Below are 25,820 nucleotides of genomic sequence, written 5' to 3'. Positions count from 1 at the left end.
CCTTCAGTCCTGTCCCACATAAAAAGGCTCGCAGTACCTATGTTTTCTTATGTGCTCCCGGTTCGTGGCGGGTCACAGTCCGTATGCACTTGTGATGAGACTTTAGCTTCAATTTCGTTTCGTTCTTGCCAGAGAGGGCGGGTCGCGTATCTGTCTCTGTCCAGTATTTATGTGCCTGTGTCCTTTGCAATAAGGGAGGATTCAAGTTCACGCTTTGGACTGTTCATGGTTAATCTCTAGTTACTCCAGTGCTCTCAATTCATGTATGTCCAAATCAAACCGAACTATGGCAAAGGGAAGTATAAGAACAAGAACACTGCATTCATAGGGTGCTGACAATTTAGACCTGGCACATACACGATTACAAACACTACATTCCACCTGACATAGAGCATACTAAGAACAGCACACTACAGAGAACTTAAATTGGTCTATAAGAAGGCAAGCTTATCAGAAGTGCACCAAATAGATTGATTGATTTGTGGGGTTTAACGTCCCAAAACCACTATATGATTATGAGAGACGCCGTAGTGGAGGGCTCCGGAAATTTTGACCACCTGGGGTTCTTTAACGTGCGCCCAAATCTGAGCACACGGGCCTACAACATTTCCGCCTCCATCGGAAATGCAGCCGCCGCAGCCGGGAATCGAACCCGCGACTTGCGGGTCAGCAGCCGAGTACCTTAGCCACTAGACCACCGCGGCGGGGCAAGTGCACCAAATAGAAGTAAGTGTAAGGGTTATAATATCTTGTAGTATTACCTTGTAGTAAAAGTAATACAGTCGAACCTCGATATATCCAATGACGCGGCGATCGCGAAATAGTTCGATATATCCAGAATTCGATATAAAAAAATCGCGATGCGTCAACAGCTTGCTGAAAACAACCAACGAACCGTTCAAGCGTGGTGCAGTAAATACTCACTTGAAGATTGAAACATAGTATTTATTGCGTTGGTTTAAAATATTGAAAAAGAGTAGCCTGCTTTTTATTGGCCATGGCGTCTTTGGTGACTGCGTCCTCAATATAGTCCAGGCGATCCATAAGTGATAGGCCGGTGCCTTCAATCGCGCCGCAGTGGCGGCGCACAAGGGCCAAGGCAGCTACGACCTCAGCTGATGTCGGGAGCGGGGCACCATCAGCGCTTGCGGGATCCACCTCGGCAGAGTCTTCATTTGGCTGCTCAGCAGTAGCTTCGGCGACAATCTCCACATCCGTGAGCTCCGCCGTGAGCTCCACCGTGAGCTCCGCTGTTCGGAGTTAGGCCTGTCACGCACCACAGCGCGCGACAGGCCTAACTCTGAACGCACAAACACTGCGAGCACAACGACCGATGCCTGCCGATGCTACGGGGGAGGAGCTTGCAACAAGCGCGCAGTGTGCCGTTGACACCATAGAGACTGCAACGACTGCAAGGTGCAAGGCTGCGGCATGAGTCCGGGTGTAAAGCGCGCACATGTCGGCTCGCCTGACTGCTTTCCCTTTTCCGGCGGCAGCGCGGGCCGCGTCCGAGATTGTCATCTGCGTCCTTTCCCTCCTATACTTTCCTCAATCTTTACCTCACACTCCCCCTTCCCCCACGCGAAGCCGTGTTGGTGCCTTCGTATTGAAAGAGAATAACAGCTCCGCGCTTTTCTCTTCACTTTCCTTATTCAAGAACCTCTACCGCAAGGCTGCGGCGCGCGTACGCCGCTATGTTAAAGTGGCGCTCTCGGCGCCATCGATGTGTGCAGCATTCGTAAACGCCTGCCCCTCAACCGCTACTTTCGAGAGTTGCGGGAAAGCTCGCCGCCTGTCAATGGAGCGCGGGCGGTTTGGGGTGGCTGAGTTCGATATATCCATTATATGTCAAACTTTGTTCGAAATAAAAAATCAATAATGCATGCGATTTCCCGCGTGATATAGGAACCATTCGATATAGGTAATAATTCGATATATCCGTGTTCGATTTATTGAGGTTTGACTGTATCTTGTTTTGATTTAGGATGCCACTTTTTTTTAACTGCCTCGTCTATGCCTATACGAACTAAGAAAAATTAGATGTTGTAGAATAACCAGTGAACAGAAATGATTGTGCGTACTAGTTCTCTGATGCAGCCTGGTTTTTTTCACGTTCACTATATTCATGTGATTGTAATTAGTTTGCCATACTTGATGTCGTCAAGCCAGATTCTCTAGCACTACGTCTCTAGCACTTCGTCACTGTCTTGAACACTGCAGGCGCACCTCCTAACACGGTATTTACGACACAACACAGTTTATTTTGACGAAGGCCTTAGGTAGCCTTAGATGCCTCATCAATTGCGAAATATGATTGTCGGCATCATAAGGACAAGCTGCACAAAATATTCTGCTTAGGTAGTGCGCACTCCTTCACTGTCTGATAAGCACTTCATCAAGGTGAAGTCCACGTGGCTTAATAAAATACCGCAAAGTATGGCTGATGGCACTGGCCCGAAAGTCTCAACACGGGTGTGGTACTGGTTAACTCAAGGTTGATTTTTGAACCCAATGAAGTTCTTCCCACCATACCATGCTGCTTACACTGCCGAGGCCATAATGTAGTCGTCTGCATGATACTAACAACACAACTGGCAAGGGTAGCGTGTCGATTCAGGTTTTTAATGAAATGCGTGCAAGTTTCGTGATACATTAGTTGAAAGGTTTCCGACAAAGTTTTTCATTCATTTTGCTAAGCAACCATAATGCGACATTATTATTTGCCCGCGCGCATACACACATGCATGCACACGTGCAAGCAGACTATCCCCTTTCTAATAGCAATCGCATGCCTTTGCCCTCGGGCTGCTATCCTTATTAGGTGCTTTTAGTCGACAGATTCTGCGGTCCGTTCCCCATTACGCTCAAACGCTCAATGTTACAGGAGTGCAACGTGCGTTGTTGGTTTAAGACAAGTGTCTTTCGGTGCCACCATTGCATGAAAGTCCAAAGTACATTGAAAAGGAAAATAAAAACTGTACTTATCTTGCAGAAGGAAAGCAAATTTTGTTGTGTGAATTGATTTACTTTTGCATATTGGTGGAGCTTGACGCACGAGCATTTTAAAATTTATTGTCACCTTGACTTGGAGCGAGACTACAATCTAAGCCTTCAGGGCAGCAAAACACATTTCAAATGCGCTGCCTCAAAGCAGCGCGTTGCTTTGAGGCAGCGCACTCTTTCAGCGCGTTGCTTTGTGGCAAGAGGAACTAAAGTATGGCTGCTGTTAAAAGTGAAATTGTTGCTATTATAAACATGAAATCCCATACTAGTGAAGGTTTGCAGAGTCTTTTTGACAAAAATACCAAAGCAGCAGTTCGAGACGCTCTTTTGTGGCCCGAAGTGTCGACTCAACGTATTGCTGCGTAGAACGTTACCCACATGCGCGAATTTTCAAAGGAATAGGGTGCGACAACTTTTCGGAGGAGGCACAAATCCTCGTGTATCCTAAAGTGCTGTCGCACGCTTGCATGTTGGCCTAGCAACAGCTATGTTTTCCGAGGCAGAAGAGGCTGCCTTTTTAGTTGTTTCTACACGCGTCCCATGATGCCTCGCTCGCTAGAGCCCGCTCCCATGCTCAGCGCCTAACTGTCTTGCGCATGCGCAGTGGCGCAACCACTAACTGGCTGATGTCAATAAATTAATACACTGTGACTCTGCTGTAACGAAATTGATTTCATAATTTTATATGCAGTTTATTTGTTAACGGTGTTTTTGTGATATACAGTTAAACCTCGTTATAACGAAATCAGAGGGCCGCCGCTATTTGCTCGTTATAACCAATATTTCGTTATAGCCGTAGCGGGCATTTACCGCAAATATTATGCACTGTACTTACCCCCAAAAAATAACGGGCGAAATAGCAACACCCGAACTTGCTACGAAGTTGTCATAGCACATGATGCAGGCAAAGTCTCTCGCTTTTCTTTGCAGCAAGGCGCCACTCACCAGCAGATTCACGGCCCGCGTGTCCAAGAACCATTTAAAAACCGCCCTTTCGACCGCTTCAAAGGCAGGTGCCCTCATCCTCTTAGCGCTTCCTTTCACGCCACGTGCAACAGCGTCGATGATGGACTCCTGCTTGCTAAAGATGGTTGACAGTGTGCTCGTCGATACGCCAAAGTCTCTTGCCACGTTGCCTTTCTTGGTCCCCGATTTGACGGCTCTCATCATAGCCGCCTTCTGATCTAGCGTTATGCGCTTTCGCTTCTCGCCTGGCGCATTCATGTTGCTGGAATCACGAGCGCAGCACGATAAAAGATAAGGCGGAAGCGGTCGAAAAAGAGAAGAAACACGCATGCAAAAACAACGCGGCTCACGTCGGCGAGCGACAACGCTTGTAGAGAAAGTGACTGTGAAGAGGTAGGGGCAGAAGGGGCGCTCTTTTGCGCTGCCCTCTAGGAACCGGTTACTCAAGGGGAAGGGGATATGTAAGATTAGGAAGCGCGCCTCAGCGTCATGAGAAAGGGGAGAGGGAGAATATAAAGAAGACACAAAAGAAAAGAAAAGGGTGAGACGTTCGCGGAGCACTCCGCTGTTGGTGGTAGCCAAGCGGCGCACATGCAGCGACCTCTCCTCCGGAAACAGCGCGTGCCGTCTGCTTTGCGCGCGTTGCTGGAGGGCGCGTGGCGGGAGTTTCGAACTGCTAAATACAGTTCTCGCGTTGCGCGCCGTCTCAAATTCGCGTTGTGAACTGTCGTGACATCGGCTCAAAATTTTACTTCCTAACAAAATTTGTTCGTTATATCCCATAACAGGCAAATTTTGCCTCGTTAAAACGAGGTTTTGAATACATTGGTTTGTATGAGGACTTTCAAGGGGAATTAGGATTTGCTCGTTATATCCATTATTTCGTTATAGCCCGTCTCGTTATAACGAGGTTTAACTGTATATTATCCGACAGTAGCAAATGTTGGCCTGAAGAGCTAACATATAATAATAACTGTGGAGGTTTTACATCTTAGAACCATGATGCGATTATGAGTGACGCCGTAGTGATAAGCTCAGAAAATTTTCACCATTTGGTGTTCTTTGAGGTGCACTCAAATGCAAGCACACATAATAATAATAACAATAATAATATATGTTGGGGTTTAAGATCCTGAAACCACCACATTATTATGAAAGGCGCCGTAGTGAAGGGCTTCGGAAATTTCGATCATCTGGGACTTAACGCGCACTTAAATCTAACCACACAGGCCTCAAGCACTTTCCCCTCCATTGAAAATGTAGCTGCCGCGGCCGGGGATCGATCCTGCGACCTGCGGGTCAGCGACCGAGTGCCTTGGCCACTAGATTACCGTGGCGAGTGATCCAAGCCCATAGGCCTCTAGGATTCAGCCTCCATCGAAATGCGGTTGCCGTGGCTAGAATTCGATCGCGCAACCTCCAGGTCAGCAGTCAAGCACTGCAGCCGCTAAACCACCGTGGCGGGTACAAACAAACTTTGACAGAACCAATACAGCTATGAGCAACTATCAGCCACTTCCATGTGTCCCCATTAGCAAAGTGTTAGGAACATACATTTGAACAAATTGTTAAAGACTGCCAGTCTTCAAGAAAGAAAAAAAAAGCAATGTGACAAGCCTAGAGGTACCTGGCAAAGGGACTCAAGCTCGTGGTCTGCAATCGTGTAGCAGTTGTGAAGTACAAGCTCTGTGAGAGAACTGCACTTGGTGGCGATCCTCGAGGTGCCCCTCACTGTCAGCCCCGAAAGGTCACGCAGCACCAGGCGGCGAAGCCTCAGCCCTTGAACGTTGAAACACTGAACACACAAAACACACGCATGCACAGTCAATACAGACAAGCAAGTTACACGCAACAAACCGAAGTGGTTCATCGTGAAAAATGCGATTGTAGAGAAGCGAAGCGCTCCAAAAAGGAGATCTGATCCTGATTTATATTAATTAAACTAAGTTACGAGCTTTGTTTGGAAGATTACACTTTTGACAAACTTTTAACAATCATTAAAATATAGCTGCTGACAGATCAATAGCTATGGGAAAACTACACAAGTGTTGCTTTAAATTAGCCAAGTGGCTAAACTTGAGACAAAAGGCAAATAAATGTTCATGCTATTAAAACACTAAAGCCAATATGAGAAATAGCAATTCTGGTGCATCACTCTGAAAACAGAAAAAAAAAGACAAAAACAAGAGTGACCATAAAAACTGCAGCCCGCAATAGACATTTCCACATGTATATTGAAAATCTGAACCGAGCTGAAGAAATCTGTGTAACTTGGAAGGTGTTGAAAACGTTCTTCTCAAGATAACTAAGCGCACACCTGCTAAGCATATACACTCAAACGTCATTATGCCAAAGTTGCTTCTAATACTCGTGCCACACAGACATGGAAAATGACATTCGGTAGCGAAGGCATTCAGTTCCTGAATGACATTTTTTTCGGCGCTGCTACACGTCTAAAGCGAATGACATTTGACTTGATGATGTCCATCGCAGCACCTTACTCGTGAGCATTGGGTGAGTAGCAATAAAAATATAAACAAGCGTTTACAAGCTTCATACACATCAGATAATAAATAGGTGCATAAATAAGCATACTACGCTGCTGTTAGATTTCGTTTGTTACTGCGTTTCACAATGTTGCAACCGGCCATGCAACAACTTAAGCCAATGCTAGTCAGATCCGCAGCGTAAAAAGAAAATGGCGCCTGAAGCATTTATTCTACAGCGTCTACCAGCTGAAGATGAGTTGTTAAGCACTTGTTTAAGTGATTAGTGTAAATAAAATATGCGAAAAGTTTCCTTCCAGTAGAATCCAATGTTGTTTTACACAATTACTTCATCAGCTGTACCGTCGAGAGTACGCATTTCTCAGTCAAATGAGTACTAGCGATGGCATTAGGTGACGAATGGCATTTGGGCGAGTGCCATTTCGTTCATCCGTGTGGCACTGCGCGAATGACATTCAATCTGAAGGCATTAGGAGGTAAATGCCATTTTCTCTGCCCATGTAGCACGGGTATTACACGGAAATAGGTTACATCCGAGCATTTGTTATAAAGGCTTATTTCTAACACTATATCTACTGCTAGACTATTTTTAATTTACTTCAATATAACCGATATCCTCGTTTATCTGTATCTCGTCAACTCGAAAATTCGGTAAACTCAGACTTCGCCGTCCCAGCAAAACTGTGCATACTTCAATAATGTCAAATGCTCTTTAATTCAGAGAAATTTAGGGATAAATTGGGCAATTCCAGAAAGGGCTAACAGGACTCCATGCTTTGAGTCGCGCAATCGCAGGGGCTTGGAGGCTCAAGTACTGCTGGCCATAACCGGTGACGGAACCAGAGTTTCGGAGGAACGGTTAACCCAGACATTTTCACCGGTCCCGCGAAATCCAGGTTAACGAGGTTTTATTGAATAGGCCCTTGCACTAAGCATGACACAACACACAGACCATGACATGACACACAGATCTCCAAGAAGTGCTAAGCTGACGTAGCAGCAAGAGAAACGACCGCAATCCAATACAGCAGCGAGAATGCTCGCGATTCAGTCCTCTTTTTTCGTTATTTCGTAGTGAGCATTTCTTCCCAGCAGACTTGATGGGTCCATGCAGCATGCGAGAGTTTAACGAACAGCTGCCGGCTCATAATAAAACTACCTGTGTGCTACGCGATACCAGCTGGCAAAAAAAAAATGTGTTCCTCACTTGAAGTCGTGGTTACGAAAGCCGCTGGTACAAATGCACCCAATAAAAAGGACAGGAATGTGACGGATCTGGTAGCTCAATTGGTAGAGCATCAGACGCATTTTCCGAAGTTTGTAGGTTCGGACCCTGCCAATGACAAATCATTACATCGCCCACTTTTTTTCCAATTACAAAGCTGCAATTACAAAGAACTACAAATGCTGCCGCTCATGGCTTCCTTGGCTTCATTACGTTGTGTCCAACAAAGAAACAATCGGAGACTCATTTCCCGTCTTTTGACCTGTCCAACGATAACACATGCACGATTTGGTCAACAGCAGTCTTGTCACAGTAATAAAAACAGTCCCATGTTAGTGACAGTGTAATGGGAGTTGCTTGTTGTTACTTTAGTGTGGCTCATGCAACATGCATTGGCTTGACATGTCGCTGGTCCACCGTCAATATGAACCGGGAATTGTGCGTTTATCTTTCGGGGGTATGCATTTCTTTTACGAAGAGACTATTGCAACTTGTTTTTTTTTGTTGCAATTTTTATGATTGATTGATGTAGGGTTTAACGTCCTAAAACCATCATATGATCATGAGAGATGCCGTAGTGAAGGGCTCCTGAAAATTTCGACCACCAGGGGTTCTTTAACGTTGCAATTTGTATGTATTCATAACAAGGAACACTGGACGAGCCAAAGGTGTAGCCGTGTTTCGGCACTATGTACGTTGCCGTCCACAGTGGCGTGGCATAAGCGAGAATGACCTTCTTGATGCAACACATACGATATTAAGGCCAATCACAAAACTACTACTGCACTGGGTACAGTACTTGCTTTATTAAAGTCAAACAGCTGCAACGAATCACTAAATCTGATCCATTCCTCTCGCTGTGCTTGTGAACACACTTTATTATTTGCATTTACTGAATAAACTTTGATGTTTCCATGGCTACGTAGGCATCAGTACAGTTCACCTCTCACAAGCGCTACTGCATGAAATGTGAGCTCGCTTACCTCCCCGGTGAAGTGGTACATGCCAGCCACATCGAAGTGCTCCAAGCTCTTACAGCGCTGAAGAAGCCTCCGGAGGCTGAAAGAGAAGCATCACACATGGAATGATAGAGAAACACGCAATGGGTTGCGCTTCGGACGACTGCATGCAATTCGTGGTACACCTCAGGTAATGAACCTCTAAGTTGGCTAAACATTTTAATATTTAGAGTTATGTAGACTGGCACGAAAACAAATTTTGAGTTTGTTGTGTCATATTGTACACGCAAAAATGCCGTTGCAGCCTTTTCTTTGTTTCTTTTTAAGCGGTCTACCAATTATGCGAGAGTAATATGAATGTTCTTTGCTCACATAAAAGCATTTCCAACAACGATTGAAATACTTTACTTCAAAAAGACAAAAGCATATCCAATGCCTTTTAGAAAAGACTATGCCTGCGATGTGAGCCGCCAATGCGCTGTCCTAACATTCTCGTTTTCCCCCTTTCCTCCTGGTTGACCCGGCAAAGTTGCAAGAGCCTCTCGCGGCAACTCCTTGCAACCTGAAGCGGCGCCGTCGGTAACTCAAGCAGACGACGTGACGCACGTCGGCGGGAAGAAGATAAGCGTTGTTGAAGGTAACGGAGGAATAGATCTAATTAGAGCGCGACGAAACACATCTCGAACGCACTAGCAATGCGACGTCGTCAACGAGTTGACAATGCTGCGCAAAAACAGACATCGAGAGAAATAAACCCATGAGAAGAAGTTACAACGCCCATTCTTGGTGTGGTTTTCTTGCCTTGATTTCATGTTGTCATAGAAAAAGTGATGCGTTTTCAAGCTGTATGTTAATCTCACTGAGAAATCCAGTTTGGCTGCTTGCCCCAAAGCTCGCCGACCTCAGGAAAAAGTTACACATACCTTCAAAGAGCTATTTAAGTGACTAGGCGGTTTTGAGAGATGACCAGGCGTCAACACGTAACGCTGTGTTGTGCACTAAGGGGTAACCGGCAGGAACACTGCCGCAAAGCTGCTTCAAAGAAAATCCCTGTCGCGAAAAGCTCTTAAACTGCAATCAAGTTTTCTGCCACGAAATGACTGGCATTTGTTAAACGGACACTCTTCCAAGGCGATTCATGAACGCGCGACCAATTACCTACACGAAGCAGCTAGCTGCGCCGCTGCATCGACGCAATGTTGCCGACATCGTCGCTCTCGCTGGCTCCGTCAGTATAAAGTCCCTGAAAAAAACTAAAGTAGCAACAACCGCACCCCTTTGCCTCTACCTCCTCTCCCAGCAACTACAGCAGCGCCTCTAGAGTGTCCATCAGGAAACTACAAACGCGAAAGCACGCGGGCGCACTGGACATGCCAGACGCTTGAGCAGCTCGGACACTGCTGCGCCGTGGGTTCATCAAGCGGCCGTGCCTCGGTTATGCTGAAAGGATACGTGGGTGGCGTCTGTTCGTGAAGCGCGTGCTCGCGAAAGTGGGCAAACAATATGGCGTTTGCGATACCTTCACAAAAGCTAGTTCGTCATGCTGCAGATTCTTAGCATCGCCGAGTTTACACGGACAGCAGTGGCGTTGCCATCGAGAGCGTCACCGCTGAGCGCGTCTGCACGCTAACGGTGGGCTATCGCGTTGAGTATTGCATGCTTGCGTTGATGTTTTTTGCCACTGCATGCAACTTGCTTATATGCACGTCAGATCATCGTATTTAACACTACTTTTTATATTTTTTCTTTCTCAATCCCTCTTTTGGTGCATCGCCTAGAGCCGCAGCGCCCAAATGAGCTCTAACGGAAAGATGAGCACACACCCATCTCTGCGGCCAGGAGCCATACAGCCTCTCAACTAGCGTCATTTACTATCAGCTATGCACACGAGGGGAGAGGAGCCTGCACATTGACGCAAACGGCGCTACTTTAGTTCTTTTTCAGGGACTTTGCGGCAGTACAGTCGTTAGCGCCACCACAGAGCGCCCGCTGGAAACATGTGGCAGCGTCCCTATAATTGCAACGTCCCAGGCACAGTATTTTTCTAGGAGGCATTGGTATATCCAAGCTATAAAAGTTGGAAGGAGCAAGGTGCTTTGTGGAAACCAAAAGAGTGAGAAAAAAAAAAAAGTCCTCTTTCCAAAATAGTATTTGCCGCTACCGATTACAATCTCAAATTTTTGGGCGTCCTAGATCACAATTTCAGCCTGAACAGCATTCTACATTTCATCAGCAACCAATGATGCTTAGTTTTTTTCCCCTGCAATTTTCTCAGTTTAATTTTTTCGGAACTTCAAAATCTTATGACAAGCTCCTCTCAGCTATAGAAAATTTCATCTCTGTCATTTTCGAACTGGTGAAAAGTTGCTTGTTTACAGAGTGAAGTGTGGCAAATGTTGGTCCAAAAAATGATAAATCTTTCAGAAATGGTGAAATAAGATGAAAGCTTTTTCCCTTGTCGTTCAGATGAGAACTTGGCACAAGATTTGTTTTATAAAAGCTAGGACCATAAAATTACACTTGTTACACTTCTGGACACAGGTGAAATCCAATGACTTTTGTGCTTTAAAGAAAGCTTTCTGCTTTATTAAACCATGCTCTGCAACTCACCTCTTTTCTTTAACGTTGCTGCAATCTTTCAGACGAATATACTGCAACAAACAAAAACAAAAAAAAAAAGATCTGTTGGTCGATGCTAAAACAATTATTGACTGCACATTCACAGACATCTAACTATCCTCTTTTTTTTTTCTGACACCAAGTGAAAGCATACTTCAATGCGCTCTTGTCTGAACAGCATTATATAATTGCTTTGACTGTCCGTGTCACTTTTTTAAAGAAAAAGTTCGGGCTCAAGCCTATGGCAAAGAAAAATTTAAGGTACAGTCCAATCTGTTGTTAAAAGAAGCACACCACGTGGTTTTCTACAAGGATTTGAAAATATTTGCTTTATGTGTAGAGCTATGCTTGCAAGTAGCAGGGGTGCTCAACAGACATATTTATTTGTGCTGCTTTTAATCATGCCTTACTGTTAGTTTTGTAAGCTAGTGCTCATAACCTAATAACCTCAACATGATGAGCAGCGGCTTACCAGTCTACTAAAGGGTCTGGAGTCGATTCAAGGTTGCCAGTGCTGCACATGATGTGGTGCATGAACAGGGTGCAGAGAGGAAGGAATTTTCCCAGTTTCGCCAGAAATTTCGCATTGAGTAAAATTGAAGGAGGCACTGGCTTGAAATCTTAAAATATTCGTATATTGCTGGTATTTACGGCTTCCGCAAAGCTCCGACTCACAGCTCCATTATGTTCCGCTTCTCAGGTTCTTGGCTTCAAGACTGTCAATCAGGGCCATTCCATAGAGTTCTAAAATGAACTAGAGAAGACTCTGGCGCTGCTATCATTCATAGACAATGGGAATGACTGGTAGTACACGGATTTGCCTAGTCTTTGTACTTGTGGAAGGCGAATCGTACTTGTGGCTTCGTTTATAGCTGTGCTTCGGTTTTGTTTCAAAGAAAACAACGAAATCGCGACCCGATCTGAAATGGTAAGCCTAAAAAAATTAGGTGGTGAAGCGCAACCGCTGAACATTTGCCGATTTTTGTTTCGTGAGAAAACAGCTTCAAGCCACACGAACACAGACATAGCCAGAAGTACGGAGATTAGACAAACCCATGTACTGCCCATCATTCTCATGCTCGCTGAAGCGCCATGCGTCGCAGCTCCCATAGACACTAGCACCAGAGCTCCCTCTAGTGTATATTTATGAAACTTTATGGGACACTCTACCTTCTTTCCTATGGCCAACTTTCAGTTGCTTCATGCTGTAAGCTTTAGCCGGATTGAATTCAGTGCATAAACATTATACCAGAAAGCAAGATGACAACAAAATAAGTGTTCAACATTGATTAGAAAAAAGTGAATTCGCTGGTATGTGCCAAAAGCATAACAGGATTGCGAGACATGGGGCTTGCTTGATATTAGGCTTAACAATCTGGGGTTCTTAAACGCAGTACTAAGTCAAACTACATAAGTATTCTTGCAATCTGCTCTCCTGGAAACGCAGCAGCCAAGGCCGGAAATTGAACCCGCACCCTCATTATTGCAGCACAGCACCACAGTTGTGTAACTGCTACGACGATTGATAAATAACTGCGCTTTATAGGCAAAGATGCTTCAAAGAATGAGGAGCCCCTTGCTTATTGGGAGAATGGGGGCAAACAAAGCTTGGCGTGCACATGCCTGATCTTCCGCTTTTCTTCCTTTGTTTCTTGTTATTGCACTGCCAATGCTACTTTCCAACAGTTTCTTCTTTCCTCCATGCCGGAAATCCAACCAACACCCTCAAGCTTCGAAATGCAACAAAGACGACCCCGGGTGGAACAATGAAAAGCAACAACGAAATGCGTCAACCTGAAATGACAAGTGACTTCAACAAAAGATCAGATTTGCATTATCAGCAACAGCTGATCCCTGACAACCGCGCAATATAGAGAAGAAAGAGAGCACAAGTCATTGAAAAACGACCCACACAAAATACGCGCGTGACTGTTGCCCCCTTGAGGGCTTTGTTTGTGCCCATCTGCATTTCTGCACGCTGCCTACGGTGGGCATTTCGCGAGTTACGCTGACCCGAACGCACCGTTTCCGCCACCACAAGCTGCAACACTCGTGTCACACGAGCGCTTGGAAGGCCGTTGAGCCGACGTTCTATTGACTCAACTGTCAAACACGAGCTGCCACACGAACAATTTAGAAGACCATTGAAGTGACAGTCTATGGAGTCAACGGAGCGCCCCACACTTGCGTTAAAATTTCTATGTCTACTGAGTGACAGAACCGGAAACAGCACAAATGTGCCAACGTTGACAAATGATGGCAACGCGGCCACAGTTTCACTGCTCAACAATTTGATAACCCAACATGCATTCATAATTACGTGTAAACAACTTATTGAAATGTTTAAATAAAATAATGGCTGTTTGTGTACTTTTAAAGTTATTTATTTCACTTAAAATAACGAGAATAACATTTGCAGCCCCACACTACTTTTGTGAGAAACACCTGAACCACTCAACAGCCGTTGAAACTGTCGCATTGCAGTGCGACAACTCTATCGAGTTGATTGAGCTGCGACATTTCAACGGCCTTTCAAAATAAACTGTTTGACACAGGTATAACTCGTGGAAGCCTGGTTTGATTCTTAGAGAAAGATGAAATGAACATGTCCCACTTTTTCCTTCTTTGTAAAAGCTTTCTTTGCCACTGCACATAGCTATGAGCGCTATGACTTGCTGCCGCTGTGAGGAAAACATTCAAGAAACCAAGAAAAAATATTTCACAAGTTTACATTGCACTACAGTAGACTTTCAGTAAACAGAAATTTGTTAAACAATACTGGTGCTTAAATGAAACAGCTGCCTCTGATATCATCGGTGCCATACCTGTATTGTTCATCAATGTTCGCCTCTTAATAAACATAACTGCTGTTAAAAGCTTATTTACCTGGTCTCTTCGGTTTATGTTTAACAAGAGTCTACTGTGATGATGTTTCATCATGCGTAAGATAGCCGAAGTTCCAGAATTATGGTACGTTTCTCCTTTTTATTTCTGAATTCTGAGAGTAGTAGTTCTTAGCATGAAACTTTATATATAATTTTAAAACTGGAGCAGTATATAGGCTAACAACAAAATTGAAGTGTACTTGAACAAAACAATGATGCAGTTCTTTGCTAAGCCTAACCACATAACTGGCACTAAGAAATTTGTTTCTTTTTTTTTTTTTTCAAGTCAGATCGATATTAAGTCAAAAGACAATGCTTTCTGAAAGACAAGGGCCTCCAAATACCTTTCGTCCTTTTTTTTATCCTATTTATATGTACATCCAATTTATAACATCTAATTTATCAAATGCTGCACCAGGCCAAAACACGCAAAGTGCATTTATTTGGACAAAGATTGCTAATTTTTCCGCCACATTGTAACAACTTTCAATCCCTCCTTGCGTGCAGGTGACGAAAATACAGAGTAATTCGTTGGTTGCGAAGTGTGAGCGCAATGGCTTGTGAGGTGCGATCTGTTGCAAGTTTCAACGCATGGACACAGTGTTTCCAAAGAGGCCGATTGCCGAGAACATCAAAATCACATGAATCGCATGAAATCGGTGGCCTCGTCCCGATGTGCGTATTCCCTTCCTTGTTTGCTCACACATGATGGTATGTGGGCCCAAAAAGCATGACCTTTGAGATCCGCAACTTAGAGACGTACTTTTGACATTTTTCACTATAAAATATACATCTCTGAGGCTACGCTTTTCCTTGCTTTTCGCTTGCTGCTACAGATCCCCTAGTGTTGTTGAGGGCTTGAAGTAGTTTAACAAACAGGAACGCGGTGACTCCTGCTTTAGGACGCAGGCTGGCAGGTGACGACGAGAGAACAGTGACTGAGAGGTGGGTCGTTCATAATCCAGGGAAATAATCCTGGGAAACCTGGCCAGGCAGCTTGATGCACAACTCGGGCCCGAAGCCCAAATGCTGGCACTTCTTGCCTGTCCGCACTGAAGTTCACAAGCCCTGGGCAGGAGTTCACGACCGGATGTCTACGGTCCTCTCGAGCGGAAACGAAACGGCAATAGGCCCCAGACAGTTGAAGTCTCTGTGGCTTCGGTCCGCAACCCGACGGCCCATCTTCAGTGCCTGGTCCGGTTACCGCCTCTTTTCACTCCCCTGCTCTTCTGCAGGCTCAGGATCTCCCTTGAACTCTGGTCCACTTGTCAGTTTCTCATTGAAGGTTGATGAGGTATCGCATTAAGCAGCAATTGGTCCCTGAAACCTCCTGTGTTTGTTGAGCAAAAGATATTTTCTCTGTCATCTTATTGATGTCGCACCGCACGTCTTCATGCTCTTGCACTTGACATCTTCAATGCCATCGCTGTTTATGCAGTATCGTGCGAGCACTTTGCCGCTATATTTTTGCTCCACACACTTTCTTGAAACACAGATGTGAACACGCACTCCACATCCCAGTCATCTTAGCTGACAATGGCGTACGGTGCCTCAGTGATATTTGCTACTTACTAGCATTTCCAGTCGCCACCTCGAACGAGAGTACAGAAAATGACTTCCTGTGTGCAGATGACGAGGCCGTTGTTTCTGACCACATCGATGCTGCTGACATTTGCGGTGCCGCGAAGGTGGACCTATGCGGTTATGAAGACCCTAACGCCACTGCTTAAAGGGCCACTCACCAGGCCCCAAACCGAATTTTAGTGAGACGGTGGAAGTTGTCGAATGTCTGATGAGGAACATTTTGCCCCAAAAATTTTTCGAATCTGTTCATCCCGAGCGGAGAAAACAGGTTTTTTGAAGCGGCGCGAAACGAGGATGAGAGGAGGCGAGCTCGAAACCTTTGCCGCTCCTCCCCGTAGCCTTCGCAAGCCAAAGCTCTTTCCCACCCTTTCCGGCGTCCAACCAAGAGGTGACGTGCGCATGATGTGCCCAAACAAGTCCAACCCCTGAGCACGCGGGCATCGTTGCTTTATTGACCAGCATCATTTTGTGGTTTTCTGCCCGTTTCTGCAGGATGGTTTGGAAACGCTGGCTTAGACGCGGTAGAATAGACGAGCACAATGAGTGCACGAACGCGTAGGAGCGTTCCACGGCGGTCGTCTGCTCAATGCACTGACCACAGGGACACGAACGCATGCGAAACTCTGGCGCATTAGCCCCGCATCTCGTAGAATTTCAGAAGGAAAAAAATGAAAAAAAAAAAAAAAAACGCACACAATTTTTATTGCGTCTCATTATTTCAAGTTTTATTAATCTCTTAAAGCAACAAATACATAAACTAAGCATGATGTGCTAAACAATTTTTGCAATGTCACGTGGTATACTGCAGGCAACGTCAGAGCAGAGTTGTCTATGTAGATGAGCAACGTCACCGCATTGCCGTGTACGTAGGGCCATTCATACGTCCATGTCATGCCCTCATTCTCTAGGCATGCGCCGGCAGAGGGGAGGGGGAGCAGCGTTCATCTTGAAATTTGACCCATTTCCGCGGCGCGTAGCCTTGCAAATTTTGGCAGACGTGATCATGATCGCTTCGTCTACCCATTGCGCTGCCAGCTAAAAATTGTCAAACCTGGTGAGTGGCCCTTTAAGAAGTTTTTACCGCACTACAGAGCTTGCATCACCACTCATTGTCAATCACCACTGTTGTGGCTCTGAATTTGCTTATTTTGAAAGCTTCAATGCTCAATAATTGAGGACGACTTAATGAACATGACGACATGCAAAGGGCAAGACTATTCCACAGACTATTTTCACTAGAAATAAACTGCGTTAGCTTGCAAAAGAAGTCAATCCATTATTATAAGCCTAAAATATGCATATTTTTTATATACCTATTTCGCAATCCTATTCGACTTCGATATATCGGGGATCGACTGTATGAGCAAGAATTCGAGCACAATTGAGGTGCTCGTCCTTATCTACAGTGACAAAATAGATGAAAGGGAGCTGAATTGGTTGGTTATACAACAAAATCAGACAGAGCTGCTGGTACAGCGCAACTATAGCAGCTGGAAATTACCCATAGACATCAAAAAATAGGTCAAATTAAAAAAAAAAGCAACGAAAAGTCTACCCTCGTCTTATCCACCGGTCATTGGCAGAATAAAAAGTGGAAGTCTCGCAACAATGGGCAGCTAAAGTCAAAAACCTCCAAAGCCATCGTGAGCATCAGCAGCTGGCACCGGTGGGCAAGGCTAGGCAAGACCTTCACTGTTCTAGGAACACTATTTTGTCTCTGTTATCTGCTATCAGTCTGCAGTTTTCTTTTTTCCATTTCCTTTAGAAATGACTGGCAGTCGACAGCAGTTTGCGATTTAAGAAAAACGTTATCGAGTATTCCGAAGCACACGGCAACCTGGTGGCAAAACGGTAATTCAGTGCATTGGAGAAAAGGGTAAGATACTGGGGGAGCCAAAAAAAAAAAACATCATTTTGTGGACGAACTGCAGTGCACCTAGAACTGGAAATGCTACTCGCCAAACTCGTTCGAGAGCTGCCCATGACAGTGAAATATGTCCATGTCCGATCGCTACCCATGACAGTGAAATACATCCGCGTGAAAGCTATCAAGACAGTGCATGACTCTGGACTCACGAGGGGAATTCAAGGGATTACCATCATGGGTGCCTCGACCTATTAAGCGGAACAGCTTTTCGCTGAGGCGGCATACTTTCGTCTTTCCGCAAATGCTGCATCAGTAATGCATTGGATGGAACGGAGGACGATGCACTCTGGTATGTACTAGTGAAAAACAGATGTCGTTGGACAAAAGTTCGAATGAGTCCGAGTAACAGCACTTTGTGGCCTTCTGACGTTTAACTACGTAAGATTAGTGTCCAAATAAAAGGAGATGTCACCCCAGTGCAGCTGGTTCTGCCGCAATACTTTGGGATATTTAAAAATTTCTTTTATAGAGATTAAAAGTTTCGGAGGTTGACCTAAAATCGAGTTTTTATGGTAGAATATTTTTTTTATAGCGCAGTTTCTGAATGCCCCTCTCTCTGTACCACTTGCTTTGAGCCTTTTCATGCAAAAAATTTGGCCAGAGTATTATTACAGCATGGCGTGCTCACAAGACAATGGCACAGATGTTGCCCCACGCTTTCAAAATACAATGAAACCTCGTTAAACCGTAGTTGGCCGGAGCTCAGAAAAAGTACGTACTAAACGATAGTACTGCTTAACCGAAATAGCGACAGGTCGCTCACTTACCTGTCAAAAAAAGAAACCTTCAGGGAGTGCGATGAAAGAACAAAAAACGTGCAGCAATTTATTAACTTCGCGTGACAAAGTCTGTAATCTTCATTTGACGACGCGGCGGCCTAGCAGCAACAACAACGGTTACAAACTCACTTATGTTGTGAGCCAGCTTTTCCGCCAGCCCCCTCTTCTCGACAAATGCCCGCATGATGCTGACGCAATGCGCAGCTTCGGCCACTGTCGGACCTGGATCACCCGTGTTGTCGCTTTCCATGTCGTCCTCATCACTATCATACGGCACCACTTCGACAACCAAGGCAACAATGGCTTCGTCGGACATGTCCGGAGATGTCTGCACATTGCTGTCTGAGTCTCTGAAGTCGGGGAAGGAAATGCTTTCCGTAACGCCCTGCCGCTCCAGCACTTCAGCTAGCAGAGTTTTGCAAGCTTCGTCTACGATGTCCGAAGTCTGGTCGATGGTGTCACTGGCGTCATCTGCGTCGCCCGCACACACACTGAAGCCAGCACGCTGGAAGCAATTTTGAACTGTCGTTGCTTCAACCTGCCGCCACGAGTATTCGAGCAGGTGAATCGCGCCAATCAGGTCGATGGAGAATAATTTGCCACATTCAATGACGAGAAGAAATCTGCGCAGCAGTTTCTTCTTGTAGAGCTGTTTTACAGCTCGAATGATGCCTTGGTCCAAGGGCTGGGCAATTGGTGTCCTGTTTGGTGGCAGAAACAACAACTTCACAGCCGTTAGGTTGTCCAGGGCGACGTGAGCCGAAGCGTTGTCTAAAATAATAACTCTTTTGTTCTTAGCCGCAAAACGACGACAATCGATGAGGCGCACATACTCCTCAAAGAGTTTTGCCGTCATACATGCTTTGGTGTTGCTGCGATAGATGACCCTTGATGGCAACCGGGTGCCTTTGAAACATCTGGGCTTCGCCGACTTTCCAATCACGAGGAGCGGAGTTTTGTCGGTTCCAGTCATGTTTACGCAAAACGCCACTGATATTCTGTCTTTTGCATGCTTGCTGCCGGTGCACGTCTCGCCTTTGAACACGAGCATTTTGTCTGGTAGCAGCTTAAAGAATAGCGCCGATTCATCCATATTAAAGATGTCATCAGGTGCGTGGTCTTCCAAGATGTTCTTCAGCTGACCATTTTGCCACTGCTTCGCGCCATCCACGTCAGCAGCAGCACCTTCTCCTGAAACAGTCCTCGTGGTAATGCCGTGCCTCGCCTTAAATCTGGCCAGCCAGCCATTGCTGCACACGAAGTTGTCATGGTTGAGCTGCGAGGCAAAAACCAGGGCCTTCTCCACGAGCAGGGGTCCGCTGATAGGCAGATTTTTTGACCGTGCAGCTTTTAGCCACTTCACCAGCGCCTTCTCTACATTCGAAAACGCCGAACCGTGTAGCCGGCACCTTTTCGCAGTTGCAGCAGCAGTGCCGAGCAACTTCTCTATGGAATTCTAAATTCCACACACCGTGGTTAACGGCAGGTCCTTTACGCATGACAGCGCCGATTTTTTTCGTGCCACTTTCAATAGCACGCATTATGTCCAATTTCTCCTGTATTTTCAGCACTCGATGCTTTTGTCCCAGCTTCGGCATGACGCAAGTACGAAGCAGCACAAGCACACATACACAACATGTGAAAAACTACGCGAGAGCTGTACGGCACGGATCAACCAGAGAACACCTATGCATGGCGCCAAAGGAACAAAGAAAGCAAAGCAAGCGCACACCGCGCTTGAGTGTTTGTGCAAAGCGCCATCGCGTGGACAACACCAGAAGCCGAGCTGGCCGAGTGCTTCTTGTTGCAGAAAAATCCAAGAGATGGCGCTCACCAACACAGCCGCCATCATCATCAACAGAGACAAGCGAGGCGTGTTTCGATCTCTGGGGCTTACTGTTCTGTCGGGACGCCGAGTGGGGGACGACATGCCGCGGCGAGTGCGCAATGAAAATTGGAAAAACTACTTATTAACCGATACATATGCGAAAAGCTGGTACGGCTCATGCAGATACAAAATGCATTGTGTTCAATGGCCGCCGAGTCGGGGATTCGACTTCACTACTTTTAAAACGAAACTCCTGTTTATGCGTGTACGATTTAACGAGGTTTCACTGTATATGTCATAGATCAATGGGACACATTCGTCCCACTTTTTTCTCATGAACTAATAATATTATTTTGGCAAAAATTGCTTCATACTATTTCTAGGCATGTTATTCGAACATTCGGCAGGCATATCTTATGTTATGTGAAAAATATAGATAAATCCACAAAGGGTTAATAGTAAAAACAGGAGGCTGACCTTGAGCTTTGGACACTTGTTAGCCAGGCCCAGAACAGATGTGTTGCTCAGCTGTACACCAGAGGCATCCAAGTATTCTAGGTTTGGGCAGCGTGACGCTGCGAAAGGATGGGATAGTTTCGTTGAAAAAAAAAAATAAACCAATAAAGTTCTCGTCTCTTGCAAACATACGAGGAACCCATGAAAGTGCTCGAATGAAGATCAGCATGAAAAAAAAAAAAGACAACTGAAACACTGCATGTTGAGTAAAGTCATTCCAGCTTCCAGCTGTTTTTTAAGAGTTTGTAAGAGGTGAAATGGGGCTATTCATAGAATAAAGAAGTTTAGGGTTTAAGGAGGGACGTACCTTTGGAAACGAAATTTCTTGTTTTTGGTTAGATATTGATCCAAATTGACACAGACTAAGAATAGCCTCACGGTGCTCTCATAAAAATTTCGAGGTTATACCACAAAAACTTAATGATAGACAAACTATTTCATTATTGAGCCTCGTGGAGGAGCTGGATGATTTATAAAATGACAGGAACAGTTGGTAATTACTGTACGCACAGCCAAATGTATGCTGAAGGGGGCTGCGTTTACAAAATAATTTTTTTGCAACACTAAATCTTGTAGTTAACATTTTCTCCAGCGACACTGCAGTTAGCACACTTGCACTTAGAGCAAGAAGCCCTATGAACAACTCTTTAGGGAGTCAAATGAAGAACTAAGATTGCAGCCCCCTAAAGCACAGCTCAAGGAGCGTTACAAAACAAACGGAATGAAAGTCTGTGAAGCGGCTGTTAAGATATCTGCTCCACGAGCTGAGCATAGTGTTAAAAAAACAGTATTGAGAAAACTGCATTGAGAGGGGCCCTGCAACACTTTTTGAGCATGGTCAGAAAATGTTGCCAATCGGTAGTAGAGGCTCCCGAGAACACGCAAGCCAAATATAGTACAGCACACGGCCTGGAATTAACAATAAATTATCAAAGTAATCTAAAATTGCTTTCTCTTCTCTCAAGAAATGACAAAAGACACTCAAAATCGTGTAGAAGGCCATCATTTAGCCATTGGCTGATTTGAGCTAACTGGATTCCCAGAGAAGGCAAGCGGGTTAGGGGGAGACAGAAGATTAGGTGGGCAGATGAGCTTAAAAAGTTTGCGGGTATAAATTGGCAGCCGCAAGCACAGGACCGGGTTAACTGGCGGAACATGGGAGAGGCTTTTGTCCTGCAGTGAAAGTAGTCAGGCTGATGATGATGATGATTTGAACATGGCACACTTGGTTGTTACAGAGATCGCCGCGGGAGCGATCACACGGAAAAAGCCACATGTTTGACGGGGAAAAAAAGAAAGTTCTCAGGCTCACGAGGTGCGCGTGACGTCATTTCTTTGTCCCAGCCATCCCTCCTTGCTTAGCATCCAGCGCTTTCACCACGATGAGAGAAGAGAGAATGCGAATGAACGAATGACAATTCTTGTCAACTCTGCTCATACTGCAATGAAGGATGAAAGTGCAATGAGTACACTGCACTTTCATCCTTCATTTTGGCCTCTGCCACTGTGAGATTTCATCACGCATATTTGCTACTGAACAAGATCAAGGCATCAGTTCGTGTAGATGAATTCGAATGCGGCTCCCTCTCGATGACAGTCCACATGCAGCGACTAAATTTTTAGTATTACGTCCACGCTCACGTACATGCGGTTATGTTTATGACAAAAGAAACAGCAACATGCAAACGGGGAGGCGCAATCGAAAAACGTGCCGCCACGTGAGCACCTTGCTATGCTCGCGTGAGAACAGAGCGCAAACATCAGCATTTGTTGATTAGGCAGCGTTCATCTATCGCCACTCAATAACTCGAGGCTGGTGTATGTATGGATTTGATGAACCATTCAACTTACTTCTGCAACGACGATCACTCTACGGTCGCGAAACTCTTTAGCCGACAGCCTTTTTTTTTCTTTTTCCTCCGCTGGTGAAGTATAGTTGTGCGCTTCCACTGATATAAAGCCTTCAATTCGTCCAAGTAACGAAATTAGTGATAAAAACCAAATAGTTCACAATGTCAGCACGTGGAGTGGCTGTAAGGTCGGCGCGGGAGTTTTTGAAAGAGCCGCGCCGAACGAGCGTCAAACTCCGCAGAAAATGATATACTTAACACACTACGGTCAGTTTTTTTTTTATAGACTATTTGATAGACTCATTTAGTTAGTTATGTCCATTTACTGGTCACATTTACTTCATTTCAACGAGGATTGAAATGCATGCTTCTCAATGGAGCTTTCAAGGGGAATTTCATTTACTTAATTATATCCAGTATTTCATTATATCCTGTTACGTTATAACAAGTTTGAGTGTAGTACAAAGAAACAAACCGCAGAATACCGACGTGTTGATATTGTGCCTCAGATGTGCGCAATGTTTGCTTTTTATTCGACAATCGCACAAGTATGAACTCTGAAACGTGCAATTTTGGTGGGCACTGTGGGTGCGGCCGTACTTGAGCCGTTTCGCTTGACAAACAGACAAACGGACAGACAAACAGGCGGACAAAAATTTTTGCATTGAAGTATCCCAAGAAAAACTATTGTCTTAAAAAGACAGCGTAGGACGGCGGCGCACAAATGTTTCGGCAGATGTTGTGGGTGCACAACGCGACATTGGCGCGGTGAGCGTGGTTGCGCTTTGCATGGCCTTCGAGATAGGGGTCGCTCAGCGTGTTTCTACGCCGCACACCTAGCATTTCGGAAGCCATGCAGTTTGCTTTTTGCTTTGTTTTTGTGCGGCCGTGTTTGCGAGGCACGATCAGCGAAGAGGTTTCTCCTGAATTGGACAGATGGGGCTTTGCTGCAAAGGGCATGACTTTCACAATTTAATTGACATTGTTTGCGCTCGCACTGCTCGCAACTGTTTAGCATGGAAGTGTGGCAGCTTTGGCTAGTTGGTATGGCATGACGATAGTTATAGCGCTCGTGTCCTTGTCTCTGTCGTCGTTTTGTTCTCGCACTTTAACTATCGTCTTGTTCAGCATGGTTGCAAAATTATGTTTTGACATTTACTGTGTTGTTATTTTGTGATATACGGGTGAACCCCTTCATAAGAAACACAGATATAAGAAACAAGTGGGTATAAGAGACACCACTGTGCGTACGGCAAAGTACGGGTTGATAAGAAAATCCATACGAGGTACCCCGCTCATAAGAGACATCTCGTAAAAAAGACATGAATTGCTGCCCGAAGACTGCCTATTATAAAGGAGTTTAACTGTAACGGCTTGATGGCACTGGCTACCATACTAAAATAAAACGACCAGATACATTAAAAAAGTATTTTTCTTTTTTTCAAGGACCGAGGTGAGGGTTAGGTTCATTATGCGAGTGGGTTCATTACCCCAGTAAATACTCTATGCGGGCTCTCTGTAATGATAGTGGCATATACGAAGCTGGGCACTGTTTGCGCAGTCACTGAGTAACCAATCCGTATTTTGAAGTGTTCGCTATTTATTTTGCAAGTGTCATGGAGACGTAAGGGCGATAAAATTCGATAAGTTATTCTGAAATATTTGGTACTCTGAATCTAAAATTCATAGTAGTGAAATATTTTTTTTATTTAACCAATGCACATTTGAAGGGATATTTATCAACCAGAAAAAATTGTTAATCTGGGTTGCGATAACGAGATTCAAATGTATTTTTCAACTATAGTAAACTCCCATTAAACGAAACTCTCTTAAATTAAATTGCTGCTTAAATGAAACTGCCACTAATATCGTTGGTTTCCTACTTGAGTATTGTACCCCTGTTTACCTCTCAGTAAACGAAACTTCTCTTAAAGGAAACACATTTTCCTGGTCCCTTCAGGTTTAATTTAAATGAATTCTACTGAATTTCACCAAGACTTACCAATGGCCTTGACTGCCCTGTGGCCCAGCTTTTGCGTTGGCATGGCCAAGCGCAGCTCGCGCAACGAGTCCCCACAGCGGACTAGGATGGCTCGCAGGATCTTGACAGTCAAGGCTGGCGAAGAAGAATAAACGAAGTTATGGCTATCATCAATGACACTCGCCTAAATAAAGTGAAACGAGTTTGAAAAGCACTAACAGTGTCCAACGTTTATGAACCAAGGACCTGAAAAAGGGTCGCATCTTTCTACAGCCTAAAAAAGGAAAACCACAAGCTGGTTTTGTATACTAAAACTGTAACTTCGTGTGACACTATTCGTTAAGATGGCGTTGTACAAAATAGGACAACCGACACACAGAAGTAGCCTCAGCGAACTATCTCAAATCACAACACTTTTTAAATTACCACTACTCATGGAGATTTGAGAGCAAAGTCTAATTATATCTTGGCGTATGAGTATACTAAACTGCATTTCATGGTTCTCTTTGAGCTTGACGTAATCTGGTTTTGTAATAATTACTGCAATCATTAGTATATCCAGACAACATATTGCTTTATGCTGGTTAAACGTGACATTTTCTTTGATTTTGAGCTCACTAAGTTTTCCACTAGTACCAACCTACGTTAAGCCTAATATAGTAGTCTGTAGTGATTTGAAATGTGATGAGGCTAAATTCGTCAGGTGCAATATCCTTTATTCTTGATATTACAATTAAGAGATAATTACATACACTGAAAATTTCAGTTAATATGCTCACTGCCATTTGATCCATACTCGAACGTTTCAGCCACAATTTTTCTATAACATTGGAAAGAGAGGTCACAATGCTGCCACTTAGCAAGTATTTTCACAAATTTTTGTCTCTTTTCCAATGATAAAAAAAATTAAGCCTCAGATGTACGAGTACGGATCAAATGGCAGTGTACATATCAATTGAAATTTTCAGAGTAATTACCTCTTAACTGTAACATCAAGAGTAAAGGCTTGGAAGAGCTCTCCTCCAACTCTCCTGGCAACTATGCAAGTTGCAACATACTTCTGCAGAAGTTATGAGAGAAAACTACCACAAATGAAATCAGACATCAGTACAACATTTGAAACAACGAAACAAAGCATGAGGACAATGCCACGCAAAAGAATATTCTGGTAAGAAAAACACTCCAAATACG

The 25,820-nt window shown here is 44.7% G+C and overlaps 1 protein-coding gene across 8 annotated transcripts in view; it reads right to left on the bottom strand.

The window, feature by feature from the left end:
- The window catches only part of LOC119172058 (putative RNA-binding protein EEED8.10), a 102,773-nt gene that overhangs the window by 69,170 nt on the left and 7,783 nt on the right, over window positions 1–25,820 (bottom strand). For all 8 annotated transcript variants that reach the window (XM_037423050.2, XM_037423058.2, XM_075889989.1 and 5 more), the window contains exons 5-9: window positions 24,651–24,764; window positions 20,760–20,857; window positions 11,271–11,311; window positions 8,685–8,760; window positions 5,597–5,764 (exon numbers count right to left, since the gene is read on the bottom strand). In XM_037423050.2, the coding sequence (XP_037278947.2) occupies window positions 5,597–5,764; window positions 8,685–8,760; window positions 11,271–11,311; window positions 20,760–20,857; window positions 24,651–24,764 (497 nt within the window). The remainder of the gene's footprint in view (window positions 1–5,596; window positions 5,765–8,684; window positions 8,761–11,270; window positions 11,312–20,759; window positions 20,858–24,650; window positions 24,765–25,820) is intronic.

The sequence above is a fragment of the Rhipicephalus microplus genome, chromosome 3 (genome assembly GCF_043290135.1).
Source record: "Rhipicephalus microplus isolate Deutch F79 chromosome 3, USDA_Rmic, whole genome shotgun sequence".
Lineage (NCBI taxonomy): Eukaryota > Metazoa > Arthropoda > Arachnida > Ixodida > Ixodidae > Rhipicephalus > Rhipicephalus microplus.
Note: the sequence above shows the minus strand (reverse complement) of the source record. Positions and strands in the feature narration are given on the sequence as shown.